Raw genomic sequence first — 22,872 nt, 5'->3', positions numbered from 1 at the left:
CATCAGTTTGAATGGGAAGTGTTGGCTTTCATCCAGGATGTCTCTGTACATTGCTGCATTCATCTTTCCCTCTATCATGACTATTCTCCCAGTTCCTGCTGCAGAAAACATCCTCACAGCATGATGCTGCCATCACCATGCTTCACTTTAGGGATGGTATTGGCCTGGTGATGAACGGTGCCTGGTTTCCTCTAAACATGACACCCACCATTCACAACTAAAAGTTCAATCTTTGTCCCATCAAGCCAGCTCATTTTGTTTCTCGTGGTCTGAGAGTCTTTCAAGTGTATTTTGGCAAACTTTTTACTAAGGAAGGAGTTCCATCTGGTCACTATACCCTACAGACCTGAATGGTGGATGGCTGCAGGAATGGTTGTCCTTCTGGACGGTTCTCCTCTATCCTCAGAGGAATGCTGTAGCGCTGACCATCGGGTTCTTGGTCACCTCCTTGACTAGACTAAGATGAAAGCAGCAATGTATAGAGACATACTGGATGAAAACCAACAATTCCCATCCAACCTGAAAGGGCTTGAGAGGTGCTGCAAAGAGGAATGGGTGAAACTGTCCAAAGATATAGGTGTGCCAAGTTTGTGGCATTGTATTCAAAAAGACTCGAGGCTGTAATTGTTGCCAACGATGCATCAACAAAGTATTGAACAAAAGCTGTGAATACTTATGTAAATGTGATTATTTCAATTTTTATAAATTATAAATGTATTGTCTGCAGAATGTTGAGCACAAAAATGCATTTATTTCATTTTGGAAGGCTGTAACATAACACAATATTGAAAAAGTAAATCACTGTCAATACTTTCTGGATGCACTGTATAACCGTGATTAAATATGTATATAATAGTATAATCACCTCATACTGTTTCGCATGCATCTGATTATTAGATTTTTTTAACATACAAATTGATGGATAACATGTTTTGGAATCATAACTCAAGGTTTATTTTATTCCTAACAAAAAGTGTAATACAGTGTATATTAAACAATATTTTGTCGTACTTGTACAATGACATTAATATCCAGCCATCCATCCATAGTATATTTGTTGCATGATCAGATTATATTCAAATTTTAAATATGTGTATTTTCATGCAGTGAACATAGAAAATGGAAACTAAAAATATTAAATTAAGTATAGTGATGGAAATGATTGCTAATAGAACCTGTTTCTAGTAACTACTGTATCAAAGACAGTGCTTCTAAATTGTTTTCTGTTAGAAAGGGGAAAAAAAATATTTTGCGCTCCCCAGTATCGTTGCTGTATAAAAGTATACCCCTGCATAACATTGTGTCCTTTTCAACATTAAATAAAAGAAAAAGAAAAATATAGATCATCTTGCAACAAAACATGCATGTACTAACATGCTGTAGTCTGTAACAGACAAGTTATAAAGTGCATCAATTTAAAGAAAATAATAATATGCCAAAATAACTTGAGTGGCCATAAAACACTTTAACCTACAAAACAAAAACAAATGAAGCAACCTGTGCTGATTTTTTTTTTGGGCAAGTCAGGATTAAAATCTACAATGAAAACATTTTTAGTGCACAGCTTTTCGAAGCGCAACACTGCATGATACTGATAAAGCACGTTCCCGGGGGTCAAGAAGTGTAACACCACTATGCTCAGTAGGCCTTTACTTGAACATGTTATTGCAATTTATCATTGCAGCCGGAAGAGGGCGCTCCAGAACACGTTCTGTTTCCACCCCAGGAAAATCCCAGCGACCCTTCAAAGGTACTCTATAACAAAAAAACTGTGCAAAGTGCAAGAGTAAAGATACTATAAACATGCTTGTGTGCATGAACGCCACCTTTCTAGTACATTCCTAACATATAAGTCCATATTTTAAACTTAAGAGAAATACATATCTTGAATAACCAGGTTGTTGTCAATTTCATGGTAATTTTACAATGGTTTTTTTGTGTTTTTATTTTATTTTATTTTAATAAACCTTTTATAATATGCAACATTTACATACAAGCAAATAAATAACAATGATCAAAACACGTACAGAAACAGTACAAAAACAGTACAAAACACCAGGGGTTTGTAAACTCAATAAAGCAACTGAAATAGCATACGATACATGCGACTTGTCCAGGGTGTACCCTGCCTTTCGCCCGAATGCAGCTGAGATAGGCTCCAGCACCCCTCGCCACCCCGAAAGGGACAAGCGGTAGAAAATGGATGGATGTAACAAAATATAAAGCCCAGCTCACACAAGTTCTGTAAATAATCCAAATTTGGAATACAGCATCATCGTTTTCACAGCTTTTTGGTTGTAAGAGGTAGAAAGCCTTTTAAAGTAATGTTCTAATTCTTTTTTTAAAGGCACAAAAAAACTGAGAAACTTACATTTATGAATATAAAACTTAGCCAATAGTATAATGAGGTTGCAAATATAAAATTCCTTTTCAAATATTATTTCATGCTGTGTAAATCCAAATAGGACAAATTTACCATGTTGTTGTCATGACAGTGGAGCGCTGATAATGTCACATGTTGAGGCTGTAAAGGTGAGGTAGCACCTTTTGGCAAGTGTCCTCAGAGCCTCCTGCAGTGGAACCTGGCGCAGTAGCAGAGTGGCCGTGCGCAACCTGAGGGTCCCTGGTTCAATCCCCACCTAGTACCAACCTCGTCACGCCCGTTGTGTCCTGAGCAAGACACTTCACCCTTGCTCCTGATGGGTGCTGGTTAGCGCCTTGCATGGCAGCTCCCTCCATCAGTGTGTGAATGTGTGTAAATGGGTAAATGTGGAAGTAGTGTCAAAGTGCTTTGAGTACCTTGAAGGTGGAAAAGCGCTATACAAGTACTACCCATTTATCATTTAACCTAATCCTCTCTCAAGGGGGTCACAGCAGGCCCTGCCCCTTGGCCTAATTCCCAGCATTCACCTGCAGCACGGCTGCCACGTCACGTAGTGTAGTGATCCCCAACCACCGGTCCGGGGCCCGGCACCGGTCCGTAACATATTTTCTACCGGGCTGCACAGAGACATTCCATAATTTATAACCGACCGCATTTACTCATACTTAACTTTCGTTAGTCCCACCAGACACGCCAATAAGCTTCTTCATAGATGTATTATGAAACTCCCAATACGAAGTCGCCATTTACTATATTTGTTACATCTTTGTTACATGGGACAATGCACACTAATAAGCATATAGAACAGGGGTAGGGAACCTATGGCTCTAGAGTCTGATGTGGCTCTTTTGATGACTGCATCTGGCTCTCAGATAAATCATAGCTGACACTGCTTAACACTGTCAATAATTAATAATTTTGCTGGTAATCACAGTGTTAAAAATTACGTTCAAAATACTAAACATTTTCATGCATTTTAATCCATCCATCCATTTCCTACCGCACCTGTTCAAGAAGTATTTTATTTATTATTGGTTAGCTTCAGAATAAAAATTTTATTAAAAATAATAATAGACTTATTGTACTCTAAAACTGTTGTTATTAATTAAAAATGCATGCATTTAGTTGTATTTACTGTTAAAAAATATTATATGGCTCTCACGGAAATACATTTAAAATATTTGGCTTTCATGGCTCTCTCAGCCAAAAAGGTTCCCGACCCCTGATATAAAATCTAAAGGTGCCAAATCGTAGCCAAAAGATAGGTTCCATTTGCAGTCCGCAGCAAGTTAATGACCTAAGATCAGGGCAGATCAGGAACGAGGTGAACATAGTAGTTAAGGAGAAATGCTAAATTGTTGCATATAATAATTGTGCTGAAGGTAAAAGGCAGCACGGCGGAAATAGGGGTTAGTGCATGTGCCTCAAAATACGAAGGTGCTGAGTAGTCCAGGCTCGGGATCTTTCTGTGTGGAGTTTGCATGTTCTCCCCGTGACTGCGTGGGTTCCCTCTGGGTACTCCGGCTTCCTCCCACTTCCAAAGACATGCACCTGGGGATAGTTTGATTGGCAACACTGAATTTGGCCCTAGTGTGTGAATGTGAGTGTGAATGTTGTGCATCTGTGTTGGCCCTGCGGTGAGGTGGCGACTTGTCCAGGGTGTACCCCGCCTTCCACTCCAATACAGCTGACATAGGCTCCAGCACCCCCGCGACCCCAAAAGGGACAAGCGGTAGAAATGGATGGATGGATGGTGAAAAATACAGCTCTTCTTTGGCCTGGTATGTTAAAGTGCTGGTGTTATTTCACATAGTTATATTACACAAGTAGTTGGCAATAACAGATGTATTTACGCATGGAAAATTGGACCTAAAAAGCTTACATTAGTTTTAATGTACGTATGAAATATTGCAAACAACATGAATACATAACTTTTAGAATGGAAATAGAAATCCACATATTGGAACTAATGGCAAGTATTTCTAGCTTGATTATACATCCATGCTTTTGTCCTTGAATGTGATTTTTCACTTTTACCCTAAGATATTAAAGCCAATCAAAAGCCTACTACTAGCAAAAAAGAGTAAAAAAAACGAAAGTCCATGGAGAGCTTTTTTGCCAAGGGAAAAGGCCTGGGGCTCCACTAATTCAGTGATTCTCAAATGGGGGTACACGTACCCCTGGGGGTACTTGAAGGTATGCCAATGTGTACGTGAGATTTAATAAACATATTCTAAAAATAGTAACAATTCAAAAATCCTTTATAAATATATTTATTGAATAATATTTCAACAAAATATAAATGTAAGTTCATAAACTGTGAAAAGAAAAGCAACAATGCAATATCATTTTTGTGGACATGTTCCATAAATAGACCTGCTATGAGGTGGCGACTTGTCCGGGGTGTCCCCGACTTCCGCCCGAATGTAGCTGAGAAAGGCAACCCCGCAACCCCAAAAGGGAATAAGCAGTAGAAGAACGGACGGATGGGTGGATGTTCCATAAATATTGATGTTAAAGATTTCTTTTTTTGTGAAGAAATGTTTAGAATTGAATTCATGAATCCAGATGAATCTCTATTACAATCCCCAAAGACGGCACTTTAAGTTGATGATTACTTCTATGTGTAGAAATCTTTATTTATAATTGAATCACTTGTTTATTTTTCAACAAGTTTTTAGTTATTTTTATATCTTTTTTTCCAAATAGTTCAAGAAAGACCACTACAAGTGAGCAATATGTTGCACTGTTATAAAATGTAATAAATCAGAAACTGATGACATAGTGCTGTATTTTACTTCTTTACCTCTTTTTTCAACCAAAAATGCTTTGCTCTGATTAGGGGGTACTTGAATTAAAAAAATGTTCACAGGGGGTAAATGACTGAAAAAAGGTTGAGAACCACTGCACTAATTCAACGTTATGGTGAGCTTTTTCATGTAATCATTTTTCATGCACTTATTTGCCACATGTAGAAGGCCAGTCCGTGAAAATAATGCATACATTAAAGGCCTACTGAAATGAGATTTTCTTATTTAAACGGAGATAGCAGGTCCATTCTATGTGTCATACTTGATCATTTCGCGATATTGCCACATTTTTGCTGAAAGGATTTAGTAGAGAACATCCATGATAAAGTTTGCAACTTTCGGTGTTAAGAGAAAAGCCCTGCCTCTACTGGAAGTCGCAGACTATGACGTCACACGTGTGGGGGCTCCTCACATATTCACATTATTTTTAATGGGAGCCTCCAACAAAAAGTGCTTTTCAGACAGAGAAAACAACAATTTCCCCATTAATTTGAGCGAGGATGAAAGATTCGTGTTTGAGGATATTAATATCGACGGACTAAAAAAAAAAAAAGTTAAAAAAAAAACGCGATTGCATTGGGACGGATCCCGATGTTTTTAGAGACATTTACTAGGATAATTCTGGGAAATCCCTTGTATTTCTATTGTGTTGCTAGTGTTTTAGTGAGTTAAATAGTACCTGATAGTCGTAAGGGTGTCTCCACGGGTGTCTTGACGCGCAGTGTCTCAGGGGAGTCGACGGCAGCTATGGACGGCACAAGCTCAGCTTTTCTCCGGTAAGAACTGACTTTTTAACCACAATTTTCTCACCGAAACCTGCTTGTTGACATTCGGTAGGATCCATGTTGGCTTGACCGCGCTCTGATCCATAGGAAAGTTTCACCTCCAGGAATTTTAAACAAGGAATCACCGCGTGTTTGTGTGGCTAAAGGCAACACCATCTTTCTACTGTAACTTCTCCAATATTAATTGAACAAATTGCAAAAGATTCAGCAACACAGATGTCCAAAATACTGTATAATTATGCTGTTAAAGCAGACGACTTTTAGCTGTGTGTGTGTGCAGCGCTCATATTTCATAACAGCCCGTGACGTCACGCCTACACGTCATCATTACACGACGTTTTCAAGAAGAAACTCCAGGGAAATTTTAAATTGCAATTTAGTAAACTAAAAAGGCCGTATTGGCATGTGTTGCAATGTTAATATTTCATCATTGATATATAAACTATCAGACTGCGTGGTGGGTAGTAGTGGGTTTCAGTAGGCCTTTAAACCGGTCCCTGTTGCAAAAAAAAGGTTGGGGACCCCTGAAGTAGAGCAGTGGTTCTCAAATGGGTGTACGCGCACCCCTGGGGGTACTTGAAGGTTTGCCAAGGGGTACGTGAGATTTTAAAAAAATATTCTAAAAATAGCAACAATTCAAAAATCCTTTATAAATATATTTATTGAATAATACTTCAACAATATATGAATGTAAGTTCTTAAACTGTGAAAAGAAATACAACAATGCAATATTCAGTGTTGACAGATAGATTTTTTGTGAATATGTTCCATAAATATTGATGTTAAAGATGTCTTTTTTAGTGAAGAAATGTTAAGTTCATGAATCCAGATGGATCTCTATTACAATCCCCAAAGAGGGCACTTTCTACTCCTTTTCGAACATGTTGAAAAGAGGAATTGGAAATTGTGATGTATCATGTTGTATGCATGCATGTTCAAAATAAACTTAAACTCAACTCAACTTTAAGTTGATGATTACTTCTATGTGTAGAAATCTGTCTTTATAATTGAATCACTTGTTTATTTTTCAACACGTTTTGAGTTATTTGTATATCTATTTTTCCAAATAGTTCAAGAAAGACCACTATAAATTAGCAATATTTTGCACTGTTATACAATTTAAAATACCGTATTTCCTTGAATTGCCGGGTTAAACTCGCTTCCCAAAATAATTAGCGCATGCTTAGTATTACCGCCGGGTCAAACTCGTGACACGTCCCATCCATCCATCCATTTTCTACCGCTTATTCCCTTTTTTTGAGGTCGTGTGGGGCGCTGGTATCTATTTCAGCTACAATCGGGCGGAAGGCAGGGTACACCCTGGACAAATCTCCACCTCATCGCAGGGCCAACACAGATTGACAGACAACATTCACACACTAGGACCAATTTAGTGTTGCCAATCAACCTATCCCCAGGTGCATGTCTTTGGAAGTGGGAGGAAGCCGGAGTACCCGGAGGGAACCCACACATTCACGGGGAGAACATGCAAACTCCACACAGAAAGATCCCGAGCCTGGGATTGAACCCAAGACTGCAGGACCTTCGTATTGTGAGGCAGACGCACTAACCCCTCTGCCACCGTGAAGCCCGTGACACGTCCCCTGTCATCATTTTCAAAATGGAGGAGGCTGATTTCAATACCGGTAATTTGAAATCGCATAAAGGGAAGAAGATCAAGAGCTATTCAGTAGGATTAGGGGTATAGCTCGGTTGGTAGAGTGGCCGTGCCAGCAACTTGAGGGTTGCAGGTTTGATTCCCGCTTCCGCCATCCTAGTCACTGCCGTTGTGTCCTTGGGCAACACACTTTACCCACGTGCTCCCAGTGCCACCCACACTGGTTTAAATGTAACTTAGATATTGGGTTTCATTATGTAAAGCGCTTTGAGTCACTAGAGAAAAGCGCTATATAAATACAATTCACTTCACATTTAAGTTCCAAGCTTACATCACACTCAATTTTTTACTGCATGCCTTTGGTAAGTGCCGGAGTGAGAAGAGGTTTTAAAATAATTAGCGCATGCTTACTTTTACCGCATGCCTTTGGTAAGCGCAGGAGTGAGAAGAGGTTATAAATTAGTTAGCGCCCCGGCGGCAATTCAAGGAAATACGGAACTTCTTTATCTCTTAATTTCAACCAAAAATGCCCATCCATCCATCCATTTTCTACCGCTTATTCCCTTTTGGGGTTGCGGGGGGTGCTGGCGCCTATCTCAGCTACAATCGGGCGGAAGGCGGGGTACACCCTGGACAAGTCGCCACCTCATCACAGGGCCAACACAGATAGACAGACAACATTCACACTCACATTCAAACACTAGGGCCAAATTTAGTGTTGCCAATCAACATATCCCCAGGTGCATGTCTTTGGAAGTGGGAGGAAGCCGGAGTACCCGGAGGGAACCCACACATTCACGGGGAGAACATGCAAACTCCACACAGAAAGTTCCCGAGCCTGGATTTGAACCCATTTGCTCTGATTAGGGGGTACTTGAATTAAAAAAATGTTCACAGGGGGTACATCACTAAAAAAAGAAGGTTGAGAACCACTGAAGTGGAGCATCCAGTCGAGTGGAAGAGGGCAGAGGTGAAAGGGGGCGGGACTTCAAAAAAGGGGCGGGCATAACGTGCAAGAGGAGGGAGGAGTTAAGTCAAGATGGAAGGTGGTGGGGCGGAGGGAGAATTCCTCGTCCTTCCCGGTTGCCAGCTGAGTGACTCAGCAGCAGTGTTTGTACCACCAACACGCCCGAGGAGGTGCGTGGAAATCTTGGAGGGAGGAGGCAGCAGCGAGCGGGAGGAAGCCGACTCTCAGCACAGACAAGGAGCCCTGCGTGTGTTGCAGCGTGTTCACAACAACAAGGCGCGCACAGCGGCGGGATAGCGACACAGTGAGTGAGTACAACAGGAGCTGTTGCAACTTTCTATGAACTATTGTGTGTTTTGGCTTTCATGTTTCTGTTAGTGTCCGCTGTGGCTGTGAACACATGGCCCCTGGCGTTTTGACAGTACTGCTGCTGTCCTTGTTGTGTGAATAAGTAACTAAAGGGGCCGCACACTGTGGTAGCCTAAACTGGACTATATAACACCAAACTGGACTATATAACACCATGCCGCTCCCCAAGGGGGTTCAACTGTGTACTATAATATGGTCAAAAAATGAGCCTTTAATGTAAAAAGGCCTACTTGTATTGCAGTAATCTTGTTTGTACCTTTTCATAGTGCTGAGTGGACAGTTAGTCTCAGGAAGCTTCGAGTGAGCAGAAGCATTCACTCACTGGACACCTGCACTTGAGAGAATCTACAAAAGGGGTCACAAACCTTTTTAAAACCAGGAGCTACTTCTTGGGTACCGATTAATGCGAAGGACTACCAGTTTGATACACACTTAAATAAATGGGCAGAAATAGCCAATTTGCTCAATTTACCTTTATTTATATTTTATTATTAATAATTAATGATATTGTCTGTCTATCTGTGTTGGCCCTGCGATGAGGTGGCGACTTGTCCAGGGTGTACTCAGCCTTCCGCCCGATTGTAGCTGAGATAGGCGCCAGCGCCCCCCGCGACCCCGTAAGGGACAAGCGGTAGAAAATGGATGGATGGATGGATATTTATCTTTGTGGAAACACTGATCATCTTAATGATTTCTCGCAATAAATATATATAGAAAAAGATAAATATCAATATGCAACACTTTATTTTTATATTTTCTCAAAGTGCACATTTTTCAAATTGAACATTTTCAATTTACCATGAATTGAGTAACATGGACCCCGACTTAAACAAGTTGAAAAACTCATTTGGGTGTTACCATTTAGTGGTCAATTGTACGGAATATGTACTGTACTGTGCAATCTACTAATAAAAGTATCAATCAATCAATCAATTCAAATGATCACTTCTAAGACAGTCTTGTGAAATCACAATATCCCTTTTTAACTAGCTAGCCACTAACATTTTTTAACCAATCATGAGTTACTTTGCACCGTGTTTGTACAAATAATAACTCATGTAAAATAAAAAAGTAAACTCTCAAATTTTTAAATAAATCATGTCACACTTTGAACTGGACACCAAATCTGTTATCTGTTTCTTTGTCAGTTAGTGGGAAGCCTGGCATTGCATGCTGTTAACTAGTGTGTTGTAGTCTGGTGTGTAACTTGCAGATGTGCATCAGTGAGGCGTGTTCTGTGTTTGTTCCCGATGAAGTTCATGTCAGAAAACGTTGATTCACAAAGATAAGTTGAAACAAACAGGCTTGCAACCTTCTTAGCTGCTGCACATACACCACTGTACTTTTCTGTGTCAACAAGGCACCAAACGTTTGGTGCAGCCTGGTGGACTTTAAATTTTAAATTGTCAGGAAAAAAGAGGAAGGAATTTAAAAGGTAATAGGGTATATGTGTTTAAAAATCCTAAAATCATTTTTAAGGTTGTATTTTTTCTCTAAAATTGTCTTTCTGAAAGTTATAAGAAGCAAAGTAAAAAAATACATGAATTTATTTAAACAAGTGAAGACCAAGTCTCCAAAATATTTTCTTGGATTTTCAAATTCTATTTGAGTTTTGTCTCTCTTAGAATTAAAAATGTCGAGCAAAGCAAGACCAGCTTGCTAGTAAATAAATAAAATTTAAAAAATAGAGGCAGCTCACTGGAAAGTGCTGCTATTTGAGATATTTTTAGAACAGGCCAGCGGGCGACTCATCTGGCACCGCGTTGGTGACCCCTGATCTACAACATGGCCCTTAAAGGCCTACTGAAATGAAATTTTCTTATTTAAACGGGGATAGCAGGTCCATTCTATGTGTCATACTTGATTATTTCGCGATATTGCCATATTTTTGCTGAAAGGATTTAGTAGAGAAAATCGACGATAAAGGTCGCAACTTTTGGTCGCTCTTAAAAAAGCCTTGCCTTTACCGGAAGTAGTGCGCGTGACGTCACAGATTGTCTGACTCCTCACATCCACCCATTGATTACAATCATGGACGCCAGCAGCTCGAGCAATTCTGACCGAGAAAGCGTCAGTTTCCCCATTAATTGGAGCGAAGACGAAAGATTCGTGTTTGAGGATATTGATAGCGATGGACTAGGGAAAAAAAAAAGCGACAGCTCCGGGCGACGGCAGTGTGAGCGTTTCAGATGTAATTAGACACATGTACTAGGATAATTCTGCTTATTGTTTTAATAGTGTTTTAGTGAGATTTTAAAGATTGTAAAGTAAAGATTGTAAAGACATACCTTGAGGTTGGATGGCTGCGTTGAACACACTGTGTCTCAGAGAGAAGCCGAGGAGCCAAGCTCACAGCTGCTGCAGAACGATGAATAATTCACGGGTGTCTTCAGTAAGATATACATCACAATTTCCCCATCCAAAAACTTGCTGGTTGACGTAGAGAAAACATGTTCGCTTAACCGCTCTGCTTTCACAACAAACAAAGCAACGCCGGCTGGGTCTCGTTGCTAAAGACAGCTGGAATCCACCGCTTTCCACCAACAGCATTGTTCTTTATAGTCTCCATTATTAAATGAACAAATTGCAAAAGATTCAGCAACACTGATGTCCAAAATACTGTATAATTATGCAGTTAAAGGCCTACTGAAACCCACTACTAGCCACCACGCAGTCTGATAGTTTATATATCAATGATGAAATATTAAAATTGCAACACATGCCAATACGGCATTTAGTTTACTAAATTGCAATTTTAAATTTTCCGGGAGTTTCGTCTTGAAAACGTTGTGTAATGATGACGTGTACGCAAGACGTCACAGGTTTTTAGGAAGTATGAGCGCTGCACACACACACAGCTAAAAGTCGTCTGCTTAAACGGCATAATTACACAGTATTTTGGACATCTGTGTTGCTGAATCTTTTGCAATTGGTTCAATTAATAATGGAGAAGTCAAAGTACAAAGATGTAGGTGGGAAGCTTTAGCCTTTAGCCACACAAACACATGGTGATTCCTTGTTTAAAATTCCTGGAGGTGAAACTTTACTATGGATCAGAGCGCGGTCAAGCGAACATGGATCCCGACTACATGTCAACCAGCAGGTTTCGGTGAGAAAATTGTGGTTAAAAAGTCGCTTCTTACCGGAGAAAAGCTGAGCTTGTGCCGTCCATAGCTGCCGTCGACTCCCCTGAGACATTGGCGTCAAGACACCCGTGGACACACCCCTCCGACTATCAGGTACTGTTAAACTTACTAAAACACTAGCAATACAATAGAAAGATTTATCCTAGTAAATGTCTCTAAAAACTTTTTCTTTTTTTTTCTAGTCCGTCACTATCAATATCCTTAAACACGAATCTTTCATCCTCCCTCAAATTAATGTGGAAACTGTTGTTTTCTCGGTCCGAATAGCACTTTTTGTTGGAGGCTCCCATTAAAATCAATGTGTATATGTGAGGAGCCCCCACACTTGTGACGTCATCGTCTGCGACTTCCGGTAGAGGCAGGGCTTTTCTCTTAACACCGAAAGTTGCAAACTTTATCGTGGATGTTCTCTACTAAATCCTTTCAGCAAAAATATGGCAAAATCGCGAAATGATCAAGTATGACACATAGAATGGACCTGCTATCCTCGTTTAAATAAGAAATTCTCATTTCAGTAGGCCTTTAAAGCAGACGACTTTTAGCTGTGTGTGTGCGCAGCGCTAATATTTCCTCACAGTCCGTGACGTCACGCGTATACGTTATCATTCCGCGACGTTTTCAACAAGAAACTCCCGGGAAATTTAAAATTGCAATTTAGTAAACTAAAAAGGCATGGAATGTGTTGCAATATTAATATTTCATCATTGATATATAAACTATCAGACTGCGTGGTCGGTAGTAATTAGTTTCAGTAGGCCTTTAAAAAGATAACAATGCTCAGTTTTTTTTATTGACACTATTACAGAGGTATTCATTTTAGTGTTGTCCCGATACCAATATTTTGGTACGGTTACCAAAATTATTTTAATATAAAAAATAAGGTCACCTTAAACAATTGCAATATTGGCTTTATTTTAACAAAAAATAAAATAAATATGTTTATTATTGCAATTTAGTCCTTAAATAAAATGGTGAACATACTAGACAACTTTTCTTTTAGTAGTAAATAAACAAACACAGGTTCCTAATTTAGTCTGCTGACATATGCAGTAACATATTGTGTCATTTTCCATTCTATTATTTTGTAAAAATTATTAAGGAGAAGTGGTAGAAAATGTATTATTAATTTACTTGTTCATGTACTGTTAATATCTGCTTACTTTTTCTTTTAACATGTACACTTCTGTTAAAATGTAATAATCACTTATTCTTTCTGTTTGGATACTTTACATTAGTTTTGGATGATACCACAAATTTGTGCATCAATTCGATTCCAAGTAGTCACAGGATCATACATTGGTCATATTCAAAGTCCTCATATGTCCAGGGACATATTTCCTGAGTTTATAAACATAATATGAATTTAAAAAAAAAAGAAAGATGTTGTGATGCCAACAAATATTGATGTAACAATAGCGAAATGTACACTATTGTACTTGGTATCATCACAGTGGATGTCGGCCGTTTGTTCACATTTTGATGCTGGTGAGCTACGGTATGAAGTGAAACATGTACAGCTATTCCTCGTCCTGCAGGGATGATATTTGTAAGAAACGTACTTTATTTGATGCCATGGATTAGTGATTTAGAAAGTAGCTAAAACACTGTCGAGTGCGGATGGACTTTAGCCGCTAGCTAGCTAGCCATGTTTTAAAGCTTTTCTGCCTGAGGGCGTTTCAGTGTTATGATTTCACCTTTATCGTTAGTTTTTAAGGCAAAATGCGTCCATTTTCCTTTTTCTGTCTACAAACTGTGTCTGCTTGTAAGTAGTCCGTGATTGTGCACTAATATGCTCATCTGCTCATAAAACCAGCTGGTGTTATCATACCGAATATGATTCATTAATATCACGGTACTATACTAATACCGGTATACCGTACAACTCTAATTCATTTAACGCTATTGCGTGAAGCACGGGCAGCACAGTGGGAGAGGAGTTAGTGCGTCTGCCTCACAATACGAAGGTCCTGAGTAGTCCTGGGTTCAATCCCGGGCTCGGGATCTTTCTGTGTGGAGTTTGCATGTCCTCCCCGTGACTGCGTGGGTTCCCTGCGGGTACTCCGGCTTCCTCGCACTTCCAAAGACATGCACCTGGGGATAGGTTGATTGGCAACACTAAATTTGCCCTAGTGTGTGAATGTGAGTGTGAATGTTGTCTGTTTCTCTGTGTTGGCCCTGCGATGAGGTGGCGACTTGTCCAGGGTGTACCCATCTTCCGCCCGATTGTAGCTGAGATAGGCACCAGCGCCCCCCGCGATCTCACTAGGAATAAACGGTAGAAAATGGATGGGTGGATGGCTGTTGTGTTTCTAATATTTTGTCAAACAACAAAAATGAATGTCCATAACAACTTACTAGTACTGTATGTCATCATGCTCTGATATTAGGAGTGTAACGATTTGTCTGAAAGGGGAAATGCACTTTTTGGGGGGAATTTTGCTTATCATTCATAGTCATTATGAGAGACGACGTAGCAAAGTTTGAAGAGTGGCTTTGCCAGCAATCTGAGGTTTACTGGTTCAATCCCTACCTTTTACCATCCTAGTCACGTTAGTTGTGTCCTTTATCAAGACACTTCACCCTTGCCACTGGTCAATGTGTGTGTGAATGGGTGAATGTGGAAATAGTGTCAAAGCGCTTTGAGTTCCTTAAAAAAGGTAGAAAAGCACTATACATGTATAACCCATTTACCATTTACAATCGTCTTTTTTTTAGGACTCTAAAGATACAAAAACGCCTGCATGGGGTCACCATTTTTGCCTTCAAAACCCTCTAAAACTATTTCAAAACCCTTATTTATAGATTTATATACACACTGCAAGTGAATATATAATTAACAGACTTGTTCATAACAATATGTAATATGTGCAATATTTACCATATTTTGCTCATTTGGTACATTACTTCTTTCCTGGATGCATTTATTTCAGTGCCCAAAGCAACACACTTTCTATTTCTGTCAACAAATGTGTGTTCCCACCGGGGCTGGGCGACATGGACGAACAAGTATTTCTTGATATATATTTTTACTTAAACTCAATATCCGATATATATCTCGATATATTTTCCGGTGAAAATGTACATATAAAAGTAGTCATTTTTGAGTAAGATTTAGTGAAATTGAATTGAATGACAACTGTCCTGTAAACAGTCAGCGACACTTTTATTAACCCAGTTAGTCAAGAGGGGTATTAACCGCACAGAAAAAAGTAGCACAGAATTACATAACATAAATAAAATAGAAAAATGTTATTTATGTGTAAAATAAATAACATAGCTGTGCAAATAATACAAAATGTATCAAACTCAGACAAAAAATACATTTGCAGGCAGGCACTTTTTAATTCCCAGTCGATGATGTAATGGACTGTCACACACGTTCGGTTCTGGTCAGCGCTCAGTTAGTGACTTGACTTAATTGTGCGGCTATGATCTCCCTCACTTCGGAACACTTTTGATTTGGGCTTACATGGTAAACAACTCAAATGAATGTTTTATCCAGACGTATACATATGTCTAAATGTGGCCAAGTAGACACATTGTGGGTTTCCTGGATGTCGTCTACGCCGCTAAAAGAAAAATCTAAAGAAGAAAATTCCTCTGCCATCTTCCAATATTTTTTTAAATATGAAAAAACCCGCTTGAATATTCCGTCTTCTCTGCTACAACTCTCTTGTTGTCATTTTGGATCTCTGTTTTGATTTCCCTTCCTGGTTCCGTGACCCGCCCTATCTTGCCTCTGATTGGCCTGTCCCTAATATTTTGCCCTAATGTCAACCAATCGTGACTCATAGTATACAACCAACCAATCATGGATGTTCTTATACGTGCTTGCACGTCTTGGAAGGAGGAAGGGGAGGGGTTTTGTAGCGAGTGGCAAGCAGGGAGAACATGGAATACAACAAATAAGCAGTGTTTGGTCATTTTAAAGTGAAAGAAAAAAATCTGAAAAATCTAATATGAAATATTTACAAAAATAAAAATTGTATTTCTTTAATATTGTATATTGCTGTGGTTGTAGAATAAGGCTTAAATAATATTTTATCCTTAATTTTATTGGTTATGATGTTATAATGACAATAATAATAAGAAATGATCTTCGTGGCAGCAAATAGCAAATAATTTAATATTAACTTTTATTATTACAAACATTTTGTAAGTGCAATCAACTCATATCCCTAATGTGTGTAATCCAATTACAACAAACTAATCGTTTATTCGATTGCCCTAATAATCCTATGTTTTGTGTCGACATGTGAGTAGAAAAAGGTAATAGGATTTAAAAAATTTAATCTTTTGAATGACTGAATGTTTTTCCCCCCCCCGCAGCACAAAAAGTTCATAAAAAATAAAACAATTGTAATCCCAACACTATATTTGCTGTCATGAACATTGACAACTTATATGAGACATAAACTTGAAAGCAAAAAAGTTATTGTGGTGACAATACAGGTGAAGCCAGTCTCTTAATTATTATCATGCTCCACCTTAACTGTACTGCATATTTATACTCAACAACACACCACCTTTCACCACAAAGGCACAGCAGCTCTTCAGAAATGGTAAGCTTATGTAAAAAAATGAAATAATAATACGTATATTGTAAAGTCGGAGCTATGCTAAATGGCAGTTTTATTTAAACAAGTTGTACATACTTTGATCAATTAGTGTAAGTGTTGTCTAAATGGGTGCACAGATTTATAAATAGTTTGAAGTGGATCAGAGCATTAGACCACAGTTTCTTTTTAAGATATACTGAATGGCAAATGGCTGCTGTACATTTGCACCTAATGTATAATAATGTACCCGCAAACTTGTTTTTGTCTGACCTTTCCTTTGACAATGTTGACACAGCCAAATGTTGTGGTGTAAGGCTGCAAGTGACCGTTTAGACGGCGCGTTTTAAAAAGACGTTTACTATTCCGGCAGTATTAGGATACAATCTAGTCAAGTCAGTGGTTTTCTTCACTGGACTGGTTTGTGTTTTATGCCTTCTCCTTCTAAAATAATTGACTATTTTGAATAGCTCAGTGCAAGAAATAAAAGGCGGCTTTAATTACTGTTTGTGCCAATTTAACTTCATTAAAAAGTGATATTCTGCAGGTGGTTGCACATTATTTTAAAGCTGCCGTAAAAGCAAACTGAGAAGTTAGAAAAATATCAGTTAATCTGTAAATATTAGCTGTGCTTCTCCGTAGGCGAGACACAACCTTTTATTATATATACTCTTAACACGTGGGTGGGGTGAGTTGCTCATCTTTTCAACACTGGTTTCAGATTACAGCTGTCTTTGCAAATGATTTTAAGAAACGACCCAGCTACATCCGTCAATGAGTTTTCACAGCTACTGGCAAATAGCTTTGACTTTATTATACGCATTTTTAAAGCAACAATATGTACAGTATTACTTACCGTAAAATAGGGATGTAACAATAACCGCGGTGAAACTCACAGCGGTTGGCATTACAGTTTTTAATTGAAATGATCGAAAAACCGAGATTCATAACCGCCCTTTGATAAACTCACAGACTGGAGCCAGCTCGCTCGCTAGCTTAAATGCTAACATGAAAACAAGAGATGTTAATACGTTTTTCCCCATTAAGAAACAACATACCTCAATCTTAACTTCTATAAATACCTTGCTGTCCGATAAACTAATCTATTCAACAGTACACATTGAACCTACAAACTGTGGTCTCTTTGCCCAAGTGATCGAAGATTACAAGCAACAATTAATGATAATATTTATGGATTAAATTTGTTACGCAATTTTAATTTAAATATCTTATAGTGCTACAGTACAAATAAAACAATACATGTTTATCCATTAAAAAAAAGACTAAAACTATCAGTGAAACATAAGGTCTTGTGTTTTTCTTTAAATATTGCATTGAACAAAGAAAAAACAGTCAACAAAATCAAATTCCTTGTGTGTTAAACATACTTAAAGTTAAAAGTTAAAGTACCACTGATTGTTACACAGACACTAGGTGTGGTGAAATTACTCTCCGCATTTGACCCATCCCCTTATTCCAACCCTTGGGAGGTGAAGGGAGCAGTGAGCAGCAGCAGCGGTGGTCGCTCTCGGGAATTATTTTGGGAATTTTACCCCCAATTCCAACCCTTGATGCTGATTGCCAAGCAGGGAGGTTATGAGTCCCATTTTTATAGTCTTTGGTATGTCTCGGTCGAATTTGAACTCACAAACCTACCAATCTCAGGGCGGACACTCTAACCACAAGGCCACTGAGCACTTGGCCAATACATTTGATTCTGATTCTGAAGAAACTCAAAACATGCAAAATAGTTGATTTTCTTTTTGTTTGTCTACTTCATTTGATTTTTTTAATGACTTGCTCAAAAGATTTCTGTACTTTTTAAGGCACATTCAACAATACCACTAGAATATTGATAACCGTAATAATTTTAGTCTCAAAAACCGTTCTAATGAAGTGTTCATATCATTACATCCCGACAGTAAAATGTTAGATCAGTTTAGCAGAACGTAATGTTGTCTCTCCTCTTGTGTTAGCAATAACATCAAGGCCATCACTAATTACCCTCTTTAGCTTCTTACCATCAATTATATCGACGATTCTCACAGCTGTCATGTAGCTTTGACTTTATTATAACCACTATTAAAGCAATATTATGTACAATATTACTTACCCTAACATTTGAGAGCTGTTTCGCAGATACTTGTGTTGTCATGTGGTGTTAGAGTCGGGGCTATTACTCATTAGCTTCTTTAGCTTCTGACCATATCTTCAATCTTTATCGTACTTACTAAGTCAGTTGTGAATTAATGAAAAAAATATTACACAGGATCCATGTCACAAAATAATTGAAACCACTAGTTAGTATATATATATTTTTTCCCCCATATCCAGTTGATAACTAAATCACGTTAGTTCAGTTAGCAAGTCAGCTTTGTCAGTTTATTTACCACTGTGGCTTAAAATAAACTGCACTTTATGACAGTAGGAGGGGCTCTCGGGCCGATATCAAGAATGTTTGTTTTTATACTGCTAGCAAAAGCAATGGTTTTCCCTTGTGAAGGGGTCTTTATATTCGAAATGTTGATTTATTTTAAGATTTTGAAGACAACCCTGCCAGTACACATGCTCTGAATGATCAGTATTTTACACCCTTCCTTGCGGTATAATGACTTCTTAATACTATTTATTGTACTTGTGTAGCTCACTACTGGTGTTTTTTTTTTTTGTCATCAGGCTCACGCTTACACTGAGAAGTTAACGATTTAGCTTTGTCTCTGTTAGCAAGTTAGATGTACTGCATGCAGTGACATTTCTTTTTATTCAACATTATCTAATATTGTCACAAATAGCATATTATTAAACATATTTAAAAATAGATAAATAGTCAAATATCTGCTTGACTTAAGTATGAATCTGTAATAATAATGTTGCTCAAGTTAATATTGTAATGTTATGTTTGCAGGAACTATGCTTATAATCTGTTAATAGTAATAAACAATATTAATAATGTTTCTTAAAAATGTAACAAATATACTTTTATACATTACATCATGTTTTTTTAACAGGAAAAACAAACATTTATCTGCTCTGTCGCCAGAATTTTGCTTTTACAAAAAGACATGGTACCTTTTATTACATTTACAGTAATACACCACAATAACCATAGATTTTGCAGTAAAAAACTTGCCGCTCAGTCGCCATCATTTTACCGTAAAAAAACTGAATTTACAAGAATATACTGTTAAAAAAAACGACTGTAAAATGTACGAAAAAATTGTGGCGACTGAGCTGTCAGTTTATAGATTAGTTTTTTTTACAGCGTATGTAAAAGATACACGTAATGATCAAAATGCATAAGCAATTTAGTTATATCAAGGGAATCCCTCTACATTTATATTTATATTTTGATTAAAAAAAAAAAAAAACTCTGACATGACACAAGCCTGTAAGGATCCTTACTGTACACAATATCTTGCGGTGTACTGCCGGTTAGTTTTACTTTTTGTACCTTTTTAGTGTGTCGCTTTTGCTCACTATCTGTGTGTTTGTGTGTCCTACAGGCCGAAGCTTACGATGAAAAATTAACCCAAAAGGACGCCGAAGTGCTGCTGACTGCGTCAACCAGCAGCCAGCAAAGTTTTCCGCCACAAGCCGATGTCCCAGTCATCACCGGTGTGGAGGAGAGCAGAGTTGCTGCGGAAGAAGCCCGTGAGGACAAGGAGGAGCTGGAATTTCCTCATGACTTGCTGCCCAATCTAGACTTCAGCAGTGAACTCAACATCTGGGAGTCCTCACTAGGGTAAGTGTGATGTGGAAAACACACACGCCGGTTACAACATCGTGATCACATTTATAAAGGATTTTGTATTACGGAACGCACCCAAACTTAAAAATAAAAGACCTCTGTGCTCATTTTGAAAAACTGTGGTAAAATGACACCACTGTGCACCTAGAGCAGGGGTTGGCAACCCAAAATGTTGAAAGAGCCATATTGGACCAAAAATACAAAAACAAATCCGCCTGGAGCCGCAAAAAATTAAAAGCCATATTCCATACAGATAGTGTGTCATGAGATATGAATTGAATTATGAGTACTTAAAGGAAACTAAATCAGCTCAAATATAGCTACAAATGAGGCATAATGATGCAATATGTACATACAGCTAGCCTAAATAGCATGTTAGCATCGATTAGCTTGCAGTCATGCAGGGACCAAATATTTCTGATTAGCACTCCACATAGATCAACAACATCCACAAAACTCACTTTTGTGCATTCATGCACAACATTAATAGTTTGGTTGACAAAATGAGACGGAAAAAGAAGTGGCATAAAACATCTTAGAAAGTCGGAGAAAGTTATACATGTAAACAACCTACGGTGAGTTCAACGACCTCCAGAATTAGTAGGACAAAACGGCGCTCACCAAATACTTGAATCAGTGAAGCATGTTTTATACAAACAATGTGCTTTATAGCAATTAGGGAGGTTTGTGTCATGTTTGTCCTCATAAAAAAAACAAATTAAAAGAAATGTTTTTTCCCCTCATCTTTTTCTATTTTTCATATATTTTTGAAAAAGCTCCAGAGAGCCAGTAGGGCGGCGCTAAAGAGCCGCATGCGGCTCCAGAGCCGCGGGTTGCCGACCCCTGACCTAGAGCAAGTGAATCGCGTGATGAATGTCTTTCTCAGAGATATAAAAAAAATGGATATGCTGCAAATTGTGTACTTTTACAGACATAATAATAAGGTATGAATTCAACAATATGTTTATTGTTGTGGTTGTAGTCTGTAATGTAGTGTGTCTTATAGTTTGACTATTATGCAACTAAATGAGGTGGGTAATTAAAATATTCAAAACATCTGAAAACACTACAACTGCAATAATAATAACATAATTGTTACATCAATACCTCTTTGCTAAGTCATTTTGATGAAGCTTTTGTGTCGAATCATGTATTACTTAGGATATTATTCATGGGTTTATGGGGCATAGCTGCAGCCAAAAATACGTTGTCATGGTAATTAGATTTGTTTGTGTGTGTTGGGACTGTGTCATCAGATTAAAGGCTAGCTCAGGACACAGGATATGCGAGCACGACAACCCCCTGCTGGCAGGCTTGCAGCATCAAATGGAAGTCAGTCATCCATTAGTAGTCCTAGAGAACAGGTACTGTAGAACTGTGGACTCTTCGAAGCATCTGGCATCGAGCATATCATCCGAGTGCATGGTGTGATGTAAACCTCTAACTTGATTTATGAAGGGGTTCTTTGCTGAATGGCTGTGTGGGTCCATCAAAGCAGATTTGGAGTTCGTTTTTAGTGCTTGGGAGAATTAACATTACTTTTTGAGTGTTCTGCATTTTGCCAAGTTGGGTTGTACTTTCTGATTTTCTTTTAAACTGAATGAGCTGAGACTGCTTGTCTAATTGTTGTGTCCTCGCTACTAAAAGCTAAATATACAACTTGGCGGATTTAGATTGGTTACTAAGCAAACCTTTGTGGGATAACTTAATTATTTAGTGTATTTCACAGAATCAAAGTACAGTTTTGCACAAAAAGCTTGCAAGTTGCAACTTATTTTTGCTTCTATTAATGAAAAGATATACTATAGCAGTGGTTCTCCAATGGGGGTACGCATACCCCTTGGGGTACTTGAAGGTATGCCAAGGGGTTCGTGAGATTTATTTATTTTTTAATTCTAAAATTAGCAACAATTCAAAAATCCTTTATAAATATATTTATTGATTAGTACTTCAACAAAATTTGAATGTAAGTTCATAAACTGTGAAAAGAAATACAACAACGCAATATTCAGTGTTGACAGATAGATTATTTGTGGACATGTTCCATAAATATTGATGTTAAAGATTTATTTTTTTGTGAAGAAATGTTTAGAATTAATTTCATAAATCCAGATGGATCTCTATTACAATCCCCAAAGAGGGCACTCTAAAGGCCTACTGAAACCAACTACTACTGATAGTTTATATATCAATGATGAAATATTAACATTGCAACCCATGCCAATACGGCCTTTTTGGTTTACTAAATTGCAATTTTAAATTTCCCAGGAGTTTCTTCTTGAAAACGTCGCGTAATGATGACGTTTCCGCGTGTTGTCATGGGCTGTTATGAAATATGAGCGCTGCACACACACACAGCTAAAAGTCGTCTGCATTAACGGCAAAATTACACGGTATTTTGGACATCTGGGTTTCTGTATCTTTTGCAATTTGTTCAATTAATATTGGAGAAGTCAAAGTAGAAAGATGGAGGTGGGAAGCTTTTTGCCT

General features: G+C 38.2%; 1 protein-coding gene across 19 annotated transcripts in view; it reads left to right on the top strand.

Annotated features, from left to right (window-relative positions):
• The window catches only part of tacc2 (transforming, acidic coiled-coil containing protein 2), a 103,702-nt gene that overhangs the window by 12,836 nt on the left and 67,994 nt on the right, over positions 1–22,872 (top strand). For 12 of the 19 annotated variants that reach the window (XM_061910524.1, XM_061910523.1, XM_061910513.1 and 9 more), the window contains 2 exons: positions 20,138–20,376; positions 21,639–21,746. In XM_061910524.1, coding sequence (XP_061766508.1) covers positions 20,138–20,376; positions 21,639–21,746 — 347 coding nt within the window. Of the gene's footprint in view, positions 1–1,684; positions 1,751–8,649; positions 8,872–16,541; positions 16,641–20,137; positions 20,377–21,638; positions 21,747–22,872 lie in introns of those variants that run through there. The other 7 variants (XM_061910514.1, XM_061910517.1, XM_061910515.1 and 4 more) reach the window with 5 other exon arrangements.

Source organism: Nerophis ophidion, linkage group LG09 (assembly GCF_033978795.1).
Source record: "Nerophis ophidion isolate RoL-2023_Sa linkage group LG09, RoL_Noph_v1.0, whole genome shotgun sequence".
NCBI classification, from domain to species: domain Eukaryota; kingdom Metazoa; phylum Chordata; class Actinopteri; order Syngnathiformes; family Syngnathidae; genus Nerophis; species Nerophis ophidion.
Note: the sequence above shows the minus strand (reverse complement) of the source record. Positions and strands in the feature narration are given on the sequence as shown.